We start from the raw sequence: 10,691 nt of genomic DNA, 5'->3' as shown, positions 1-10,691 counted from the left end.
ATTTTTTTAACATAAATCATATTCATAAATAATTTAATAATAGTTTATTGTCAACCGAATACTCGTAGATAACTACAATTAATTTTATGAAATACATTTTAAATAATTGTTTAAATTAGAATCTCATTTCTAATTTTATTTTTATTGAATCCCTTATTTTTAAAATTTTGTTTTCAAAATTAGAACAGTGAAACGAACATGGAAGGAAATTTATATAATATTTGTAAGTAAATATTTATTTCATTTTAGAATGGGGAACAAAATGGAAGAAACCAAAATTAAGACGTCGTAATCGAATAAGACTGTTTTAAAAGTATGTGCAAAAAAAAATCTCGAATATCAAGAACAAGAACTTCCATACATTATGAATTTGGAAGAGAAACAAACACGAGAATATTCATAAATATTCTCTAATTTCTATAACATCAAATAAATAAATTATCTTACAAGTACAATCACTCTGTCTAACAAATCCACAAAAAATTCCTCTTAAAAAAAAAAAATCCAACTTTTTCTTTTTATCTCCGCCATCAACGGCGGCGCTTCCGCGCGTGTTCCTCATGCGCCGCCATCTTCTTTCTCTCTCTCCCTCCCCTGTTCTTGAATGCCTCAGTCGTCACCTTCCCTTTAAAAAGTCCAAATCTCCACACCCACTTTCTTCATCTTCTTCTTCTTTCAATATGTCTTTCTCTCTCTCTCTTCATTGAAATTAAATCCACAGAGTTAGAGAGAGAGACTCTGTTTTTTAGGGTGTGGTTCTGTTGCTCGTTTTCCCCTGTTTCTTGAATTTTTCAATGGCGGTGAACCATTTCTCATTCAAAGCCGGTAGGCTAAATCTCTATACGATAACTCTGGTCACGATCCTCTGCGCAGTCTTTTACCTTGTTGGCGTTTGGCAACAGTCCGTCGGAAAATCCATCTTATTCGCCGGCAGAAATTACGCATGTACGACAACTACAGCCGCCGATGCCGCCTTCGAAAATTCCACCGTTAACGCCGTCGTCGATCTCGATTTCGCCGCCCATCACACCGCCGCCGACCTCCCTGTTGTCCAGAAAGCGCGTCGCCCTAACCTCCCTTCGTGCGACCCGAAGCTCTATGAATACACACCCTGTGAAGACCGAGAAAGGTCGCTCAAATTCGACAGGGACCGATTGATTTACAGAGAGAGGCACTGCCCGGTCGCCGGTGAGATTCTGAAGTGCCGGATTCCGGCGCCACCCGGCTACAAGGTGCCGTTCCGATGGCCGGAGAGCCGGGATTTCGCCTGGTTTTCGAATGTTCCGCATAAGGAATTGACAGTGGAGAAAAAGAATCAGAATTGGGTCCGGTTCGAGAATGACCGGTTCAGATTTCCCGGCGGCGGTACCATGTTCCCTCGTGGGGCCGACGCCTATATCGACGATATCGGAAAATTGATCAATCTCGCCGACGGATCCATCAGAACCGCCGTTGACACCGGCTGTGGGGTACGTAACGATTTTTCGACTATTTTCTGAACCGGCCGGTTTAAACCGGCCGCCTTGATTCAAATTCATTGAATTTACTATTTTGAAAATTCCAACAATGGGAATAAATGAGACTTTTCACTTGGCGAGTGCCAATAAAGAAATTTTAGTTTTCAAATTTATTTATTTTTTTAGAAAATAATATCCATCCAATTGCCCACAATTATCTTTTTTATTTCTTGTTTTTGACTGCCTTTTCACGTCTAGCATTCCACATACGGATATTTAGCTGGCTGAAGATATTTTTTTTTTTTTAAAATATAATTGTTGTTGTTATTATTATTTAAAAAATGTTATTATTATAATAATAATAATTAATTTGGTGACTAGTTTGACTCTTAATAGATAATATATGTAATGTTTACGTTCAGTGAAAAGCGGCACCGACCAATGGAGAAGTGCCACGCACGTCATGTATATATATATATATATATGGGAAAATATTTGTAAATAATTTTTTGTTATTTTAATTGGTTCTACGTAATTTTAATTATTGATGACAAATTGCTAAAAATTAGAGGCAACTATAATTTTGGAAAATTTCTCAGCAGGTATTGGTGCAGATGGATGCATGTGATTCTAGCTAATGGACATTAATTTTAGCCGACTGTAAACTATGAATTTTGTTAGGGGTGAAGTTATTTTCTTAAAAAAATGCTTTGAAATTTTGTCTACGGTTTTAAAAATAACTTTATTCTTTCAAAAATTGAATATTATTCCTCACCATTTCAGATCATTGTCGTACTGTTTCTAGTCTTAAATTTTATTTAACTTTTCGATTAATTTCTACCTCATATATATATTTTTTAAACATTAGCGAGAAGTCAATATTGGCATTTTGAAAGTAGGGTAGAGTCTAGGAGTGTTTTTTATAATTTAGCATTTATTATTTTAGTTACGTTTGAAGGAAAATATTGGCAGTATATGTTTTATACATATGGTAAGTGAGGAAGGTGCAGCTGAATTTGAGAAGAAAAGGGAATTTGCATTAAACGTATTGACTATAAAAAGCTCAAGTTGAAGGGGGGAAAAAAACTGAAAAATGGAACATAGTTTTTCCAAACAGGGTACAGAGCCTGTCATTACCTGCTTCCTCAATTTATTTTCACTATTATGTCTTTACATTTATATATAATTAAATTATATTTAATTAAAATTTCCAAAATTTGATTAACTTTGAAGAAATGAAAATAATGCTGTCAATAAATTTGTTAAACTGTTTCTGTATGGTAGTAATATTGCATTAAGTCCTTTAAAAAATAATAAAGAAAGTAGAAACCATTGTATTGAGAAACGAATGATTTGTTGTTGTTTGGTAAGGTGGCAAGTTGGGGGGCATACTTATTGTCAAGGAACATAGTGACAATGTCATTTGCACCTAGAGACACTCATGAAGCGCAAGTTCAATTTGCACTCGAACGCGGAGTTCCCACTTTGATCGGAGTTCTTGCTTCCATTAGGCTTCCCTATCCGTCTCGAGCCTTCGACATGGCACACTGTTCTCGCTGCCTCATTCCCTGGGCTCAATCTGGTATTTTTCTACGTCTTTCTTCCATTCCAAGTACTAACTACCACAGGTATTCTCATTCATTCATTTTCATTCCAAGTTATTTCATCTTCTATGTGGAGCAGATGGAATGTACTTGATCGAAGTCGACAGGATTCTAAGGCCTGGTGGCTATTGGGTTCTTTCCGGGCCACCGATAAACTGGGAAAATCACTGGAAAGGTTGGAACAGAACGACGGGGGATCTCCAAGACGAGCAGGCGAAAATCGAGGCTGTGGCTAAAAGCCTTTGCTGGAAAAAGTTAAAGCAGAAGGATGATATTGCAATTTGGCAAAAACCAACCAACCATATTCACTGTAAAAAGAATCGCAAAGTCTTTAAATTCCCCAACTTTTGCCAGGGACAGGACCCCGATACCGCATGGTTCGTAAACTGTTTGGCCTTGATTCTTTTTTTCTAAAGATATTCAAAGCTAAAAGCCAGAGTCGACCAGTGATCTCACTTTGGCAGTGATACCAAAACCAAAGTGATTAAAAAGTTTGATATCCAAAAAGATGCTCAAGGGATTGGGCTCTTTGCTTCTTCCATCGGCTATTTCTTTATTCTAAGCTTGGTTTTGTTTCCAAGAATCAACAGAAATCAATTCCTCATTTCGATAACTATACAGAGAGAACAGTTTCCATCTTTTTCAGTCATAATACTTATTACCTTGTATTTATACTTTTCTGTCTAAGTGCAGGTACACTAAAATGGAGCCTTGTCTGACCCCACTTCCTGAAGTGTCTGATATAAAAGAAACAGCTGGTGGGCAGCTGCTCAACTGGCCAGAGAGACTGACGTCTGTTCCACCAAGAATTAGCAGTGGGAGTTTAAAGCAAATCACAGCAGAAAACTTCACTGAAAATACGGAATTGTGGAGAAAGAGAGTAGCACATTACAAGGCCTTGGACAACCAGCTTGCCGAGCCCGGGAGATACCGCAATTTGCTCGACATGAACTCGTTCTTGGGTGGCTTTGCAGCTGCCCTAATTGATGATCCTCTGTGGGTCATGAACGTCGTCCCTGTCGAAGCGAATTTTAACACCCTTGGAGTCATCTACGAACGAGGACTTATCGGAACATATCAAAATTGGTATGTAGAACTAAAATGCATCCTTAACTGCAGCAAACTAAACTTGACAAATACAACACAAGCAAGTTGTAGTACTTTGTATTAGTGTGCTATATAATCACTTTGACTTGAAAATGCCAACTGATCTTAGGTGCGAGGCGATGTCAACTTATCCTCGAACATACGACTTCATTCATGGCGATTCGATCTTCAGTATGTACAAGGACAGGTAACTTAGACTGCATATTAAAATATTCTTCGCAAAATGCTTGAAAACTAACTTGTGAGGAAATTGTACCTGTGTTGCAGATGTGAAATGGAGGATATTCTGCTGGAAATGGACAGGATTCTTCGGCCACAGGGCAGCGTGATCCTCAGAGACGACGTGGATGTGTTGGTGGAGGTCAAGAACATTGCAGAGGCTATGCAATGGGAATGCCGAATCGCAGACCATGAGAAAGGACCCCATCAGAGAGAGAAGATATTGGTGGCAACCAAGCAGTATTGGACTGCACCTGCACCTGAAGAAGAAAATCAAGAAAAGCAAACATCTTCTGAGAGCTAGCAGTGTCCCAACGATTTGATTCAAAGTGCCATTCCTTTTACCTTTCTAATCTTTGCGGTCAATAACTCTGATCATAAATTCATTTTTTTAATACCCATTTTTTGTGAAGGGACTTTCGGAGGTTGTATCACAGTGACAAATTATTTTAAAAAGAAGAATTATTGAGGTACCAAATTGAAATATCAGTACAACATTTCAAACCCAACAAATAAACAGTCTGTATTATGCATACAAACGGATCATAAACTATCAAATTCACATTCAATCTTGAAGTCAACGTTTTACCACGAGCTAAGAGTCAGAGAGAGGCTCTCGAGAACAGCTTTGATGTTTGGTAGTACAAATGGCACAGTTACCTGTACTAAGTATAAAACTCAAATGTTGAAATTCTACTTTTATGGCAAACAATGAAAGGATGTAATATGGGAAATTTGCTAGAAATCTAACCTAACAGGGACATGGACCAAATGACTTTTGTCAAGACTTCAGATCTGACATAGAATAGTATTAATCAAGTCAATTGATTTAAACAGAATCATCTATTAAGAAGCATAAATTAAGATCACTCAAACAGCCCCTTGTTCAAAGAACTCTCGTTTCTTTTAGCCACCGACACACCAATAGTTTTCAACTATTCATATACATAAACTATATGGAGCTTGAGCACCTGTCTGCATTGTCACCCATCATATCCAGTTTTGGCTTCAATTCGAAAGTAGTTGGTGCAAAATGTTATACTATATTAACTCCACAAACAAGGCTTCTTGCTTGCCAGTGAGGCCGAGATCTCTCAACATCATTGAACCGTCTTCAACTCCAAAAGTACATCTCGGATATGGCCTTGCCTGTTCATAAAAAATTAGATGTGAAACTCGGATTGATTATTCATGATGTTATTGTGAATGTATTCGCTAAAATGCCATAAACAAACGGTACAAGTACAAGGGCATGGTTAAAATTTGAAAACGCTGCAGTATTATGCCAACCAAGTTAGCAACTGTTTTAGGAATCAACGGCAGGAGAAAATTTGCCAGCTTACCACTTTATATGTGCCAGGCTTCATAGCTAGTTTGTCATCAATGAAGTTGAAAAGAAGCTACGCCATAACAAGAAAGCCAAAGTCAGTTCAGTGGTCCTTTACATTTTAGTATTCTTTAACTATACCCTTCCCGTCAGTGAAGGTCAAAATTGGAAATATAAGCATCCAGCCTTTCGTTGCATGGTAGTTAGCAAAAATTTAGACGAGAAATGAAGCCACTTAAAAAGAAGAAGAATCAAAATTTATACTACCTTTTAGGAATTTGGAAGAGGAATTAGAAAATCTTCTTAAGTGAAACCTAATCATTTCTCTAAACTATATAACTCATTAGTATCGTGTAAAATTTGGATGAGGATTTTTTTTAATTATTTAAAAAAAAAAAACAAAAACAAAACAAAAAACCCTCAAGTGAAACCTAATTACTTCTCCAATTACTGTGCAATGTAAGATTATCACAAACTAATTTTAAACATTCACCAACAAGCGGCATAGTTGTTAAAATGTCAAAACAAAAAGGAGTAAATTGAAAAATATCATAATCTTAGGTACAAAAACACATTTGGCCTAAACAAAATTCTTGCAATCCTACTGAGCATCCATGAAATTTTACCTGAAGTTTGTCAGACTTGAGAAAGCGTCGTTCATGGCGGTGTCCATCTGGCAGTCGAAGAAGAAGGGTCATTGAATCTTTATCATTTATTTCTGGTTCCGGAGGAAATGGAGCTCCTCCTTGAGCAGCTAAACTTCTTACTGTCTCCTGTTATATCCATGGTGAATCAGAGGTTCAAGGATGAAAATCCATTGTTAATACTTGCTTATCTTCAAATATAGATAGAGAAGTTTGATCCATTATTACAAATATTGAAAAGGGATTAAATGATCATGAAGTTTGAACACAACATACGAGGATGATATTCTCAAATTGATAATGTTCTATATTACCTATGAATTTAAGAGCAGAAATAAAATGTGTGAAGGCTGTAAGTGAACCACATTAGGCACCATCAAACGCACATCAACAATGAACCAAGCATGAAAGGTAAATGAATACTCTTTTATTAAAATTTTGTTGTTATTTTCCAAGTAAAAAAAATAGGAATAAAACATGAAGTTCGGTGAAGGAGCATGAAATTAAATAAATAAATAATAGTCCAGAAATAGATAGGAAAATAGACTAATAACATTTTAAAAGTCATAGTTCAATATAAGGTCTATGGCTAAATACTCATCATCCCCAAGCATCAAACATGTCACAGTACAGTACATATAGCACAAATTACTGCAAGCTTAAACCATGGGAAACAGAATCAAACCTTTTGTTGCTGTCGTGATTGCTGTGTTGATGAGGATGGTATTGAGAAACATGGCACGGGTAGCAGATCACTGCCCTCACTTGTGCCTTGAATTTTATCCTTTTGCAAATGAGATGCCGGCATGGAGTTCTCTGAGAAGTTGTCAGAAACTCCCCTAAAAAGGGCAGCTTCAAGCAATACCGATTCACTTAACTCCTTGGAAGTGATGCCATCCCACTTTTAAGTTCAGGGAAAAAAAGAACATGAATCAAGTTCCCATAAAAATGAAAGACACGTTACTTCTTCCCTCATCAAGCATGCCAGAGGGAAGTTGGACGTCCTAACATATTCTCATAATATAAAGTACAAAGTCATTGTCATAAATGTTTGTGCATGAGTGTACGTGCCAATCACATATATATATATGGTAACAAATCAAGAGATAAACCTGTACCATATTACCTCTTTAGGATAAAAAGCACCTCGTTCATGCTGGTGATGAGTACTAGTTCCCCCTTTGCACTCCTAGGCATTTTGATGAACAGATAATTTTTGTGAAATAAAATACAGATCTAAGTCAGTGAGAAGCATAAAAGGCACAAAGGGCACAAATGACAAACAGTGACCAATACCTTTGGTCCACTGTTGCTAGGTTCTCTCCTTCCTATGCTTGTAGCTTCATCTTTGTTCTCTACCATCAGCTCACGGATTGCTTTCTCTTGCTCGGCCATCTGAAGTCAATTCAGCTTTTAAGATATGGACAAGCATCAAACTATCAATTTTTATTTTCTTTAAGAAAAGGGGAGTACAATACTCTCAACGACAATGAAACTGCACGAGCAAGATCCTCTTCCTCCTGCTGAAGTTGCCTTTGTAAGAGCTCAAGATCAGAATCCTACAACAGAATATGCAGATTATGTCTTTTTTTTTTTTTAATAGAAACAACTGCTTTCATTGGGAAAAAAAAATTAAAAAGAAATATAAGGGCATACAAGAAAACTAAGCCCACAAAACCCCTTAGAGAAAGGGACACTAGTTAAGATATTGCCTAGGGAATAATTACAAAAAGTCTTTGAAACCGAAGCCCAAATAGAGACATGAAACCTAACTAACAACCAAACCTCAATAGGGTCTCTCTCCACTCCACGAAACACTATGTTGTTTCTCTCCTACCAAAGATCCCATAAAATTACACACCCCCACAAACCAAAGAAAACAACCTTTATCTTTAAAAGGCGGATGGAGGAGGAACTCCTCTATCATCGAACTAGTATATATGTTACTAAAAATATATATATAACATACAATCAAGAACTAGCATATATGTCCAACAATGCCTGCAAGCATAGATCAATTTTTTCAACCTGTTTTGAAGCCTCGATAGCAGCTCTGAGCATTTCATCCTCGGTGTCACTCTCTCTTATCTGATTCCTGGATGATGAATTGTAATTTTCATCCAAAAAGTTGGCTCTCCATGCTTGATGAGAAGGTTGTGCAGGAAAGCTATTGAACTCTGAAGGAATTGGCCCCATACCTCCTGGTCGTGAATGTGAATTAGAAGATGGAAGGCCAAATGATGGATATCTACGCATCTGGTCAAAAAAATTTCTTCTATAATTTGGATCAAGAAGGTTTGATGGTCTGAAACTTCTGGCAGCATTAAAAAGTGGCCAAAGCCCATATTGTCCACCTTGACTCCCACCACTTGCATTAGTGTAGTTATGCTCTGGGTTGGTGGGTGCAACATATTGACTGAGCAAGAAAGAACAGAATAAAGAAAATAGAAGACATAAGCATTGTGTACAACTAAACAGATGAAGCCAGCATATTGCAAAATAAAAATAAAAGGAGGTAGAGACTGAAAAATACTAAAATTAGATAATGTGAAACTACATACTTGAAACTGTACCCTTCACTGAAATGAGAATTGACTGCTGCATTGACATTGCCTCTGTATTCCTGCCCACGACCATAATGTTAGATGACTAGAACTCTAACTCTAATAAGTTTAGGTAAAAACCCCAGGCAGCTAAATTTTCTAAGCTCACATTCAAGTTACATGTTTTATAGGTCTAGAGGATAAAACGACGCATACAATAGGGATGACATAGGAAATCAAATGATCGATATTCTATAGATCATGTAAAGATATTATAATTACGCAAACCTGTGTGACCATGATGAAGAATCCCAATAATAAGCAGAAGATGTCTCAAAGAAGAATCAAAGGAAGTTGAGCAAAAGGCAAAGTCCGTAATCTAATAACCATTATTGACATAAGAAATTAACAAAAATTACGCTATCTAAACTCAATTCATACAGAACGATATATAGACGAAACCATAAAATCAAATTGTCGTCATATGAACTTTTATTCCAGCCATTGTCTAAGGGGCAAAAGTAAATCAAGCATTACCTTTCAAATTTCACCACATTACTCTCTCGGACTCTCAAAACAAAGCGATTGATAACCAAACAAGGAAGGAACCAAATGCCGATTAATAAAAGAAATCATAACGAAGTCAATCTACCAATGAAATGTGGCTTAATCAGAACAATGCAGTAAATCGGAGAAGCGGCTACATAACGAGAACAAAATTAGATTAAAAAAAAGGTACGAGATCGGAAAATTATGAACTCGAACAAGAGAATTGGACCTCGAGCTTGCGCAGGGCGAGAGACTCGGAAGCGCCGGTGATTCTCATGAAGGTTTCGACCGCTTCTTGATCCGGCCGGAACATTGCTCCGAATTGTCTCGGGAATTGGCAGAGGCAGAGAGAAAGAAGGGATTTTGGGTGGACTTGTGGAAGAAGAGTGCGATACGCTATGTATATATATAGACGAACTACAAGATTGCGCGCCTTTTTGGTTTTGTTTTTCTTTCTTTTGTTTTGATTGAAAGGTAAAGTTTCGGACAAATTGGCCTATTGTAGGGGAGGCTTTTTGACTATTCGATTTTTAACTTTAAGGTTGAGTTACATTATCTAACCAACTTACCCTAACTCTCCCCAATCTCTTTCTCCCTTTAATATTTTTAATGGTTCCACCCATCGATCTTCGTTGGTGATTACCATTACTCAAGAAACTCGTATTGAAGAGATCCTTGAACGGAAGTGGATCATTCAAATTCCATTAACTATTGAAAACATAATTTACAGTAAACATACAGTAGATAAGGATTTTGAAGTTAACCTACAACATGCTTTTACAAGAAAAAAAAAAGAGTTCAAGATATATTACCCTAAAACCTTTCTTCACGTAAAACTTTCTCTCACGAGCCTCAAATAGAAACAACAATTCTTGAAGACATTCTTCAAGGTATCTCGAATAGTAACAGGGACACTACCACAATGAATCTTTGGTATTCTCGGGATGAGAACCCAAGAGTAGTGGACTCTGACTATTTTGGTTAGGACGGAAAGTTTGAGTGTGGAGGAAGAAGATTGGGGATGCTCTCAAGAAAACAAATAACTTTTTGTAAATCTCTCAATTGTTCATCAAATCATCAATGGTAGAGGAAGAAGAAGAAAATCATTTTTATTTTATTCCTCTTGCCACAAAATCAATAACCATCCACTGAGGTGGTTGGAGAGAAAGATGGAAGTTATTATTCAAATAATAATAAATGTGATAACTAACTTATCAAATTATATTTATATTAAATTATAT

The 10,691-nt window shown here is 36.8% G+C and overlaps 2 protein-coding genes across 2 annotated transcripts; one reads left to right on the top strand and one right to left on the bottom strand.

Annotated features, from left to right (window-relative positions):
- Positions 1-376: 376 nt before the first annotated feature.
- LOC120074632 (probable methyltransferase PMT15) lies at positions 377-4,876 on the top strand. The gene is made up of 6 exons (XM_039027816.1): positions 377-1,469; positions 2,829-3,039; positions 3,141-3,438; positions 3,755-4,147; positions 4,278-4,355; positions 4,436-4,876. Exons 1-6 carry the CDS (start codon positions 795-797, stop codon positions 4,689-4,691), a joined length of 1,911 nt encoding a protein of 636 aa, XP_038883744.1. The 5' UTR covers positions 377-794; the 3' UTR covers positions 4,692-4,876.
- A 287-nt stretch (positions 4,877-5,163) lies between these two features.
- Positions 5,164-9,879, bottom strand: LOC120074639 (plant UBX domain-containing protein 9). The gene is made up of 10 exons (XM_039027828.1): positions 9,680-9,879; positions 8,920-8,981; positions 8,387-8,774; positions 7,837-7,917; positions 7,655-7,753; positions 7,485-7,547; positions 7,044-7,259; positions 6,341-6,487; positions 5,731-5,787; positions 5,164-5,536 (listed from the first exon to the last, which is right to left on the bottom strand). Exons 1-10 carry the CDS (start codon positions 9,761-9,763, stop codon positions 5,429-5,431), a joined length of 1,305 nt encoding a protein of 434 aa, XP_038883756.1. The 5' UTR covers positions 9,764-9,879; the 3' UTR covers positions 5,164-5,428.
- Positions 9,880-10,691: the final 812 nt, after the last annotated feature.

Source organism: Benincasa hispida, chromosome 1 (assembly GCF_009727055.1).
Source record: "Benincasa hispida cultivar B227 chromosome 1, ASM972705v1, whole genome shotgun sequence".
In the NCBI taxonomy this organism is placed as follows: Eukaryota; Viridiplantae; Streptophyta; class Magnoliopsida; order Cucurbitales; family Cucurbitaceae; genus Benincasa; species Benincasa hispida.
Note: the sequence above shows the minus strand (reverse complement) of the source record. Positions and strands in the feature narration are given on the sequence as shown.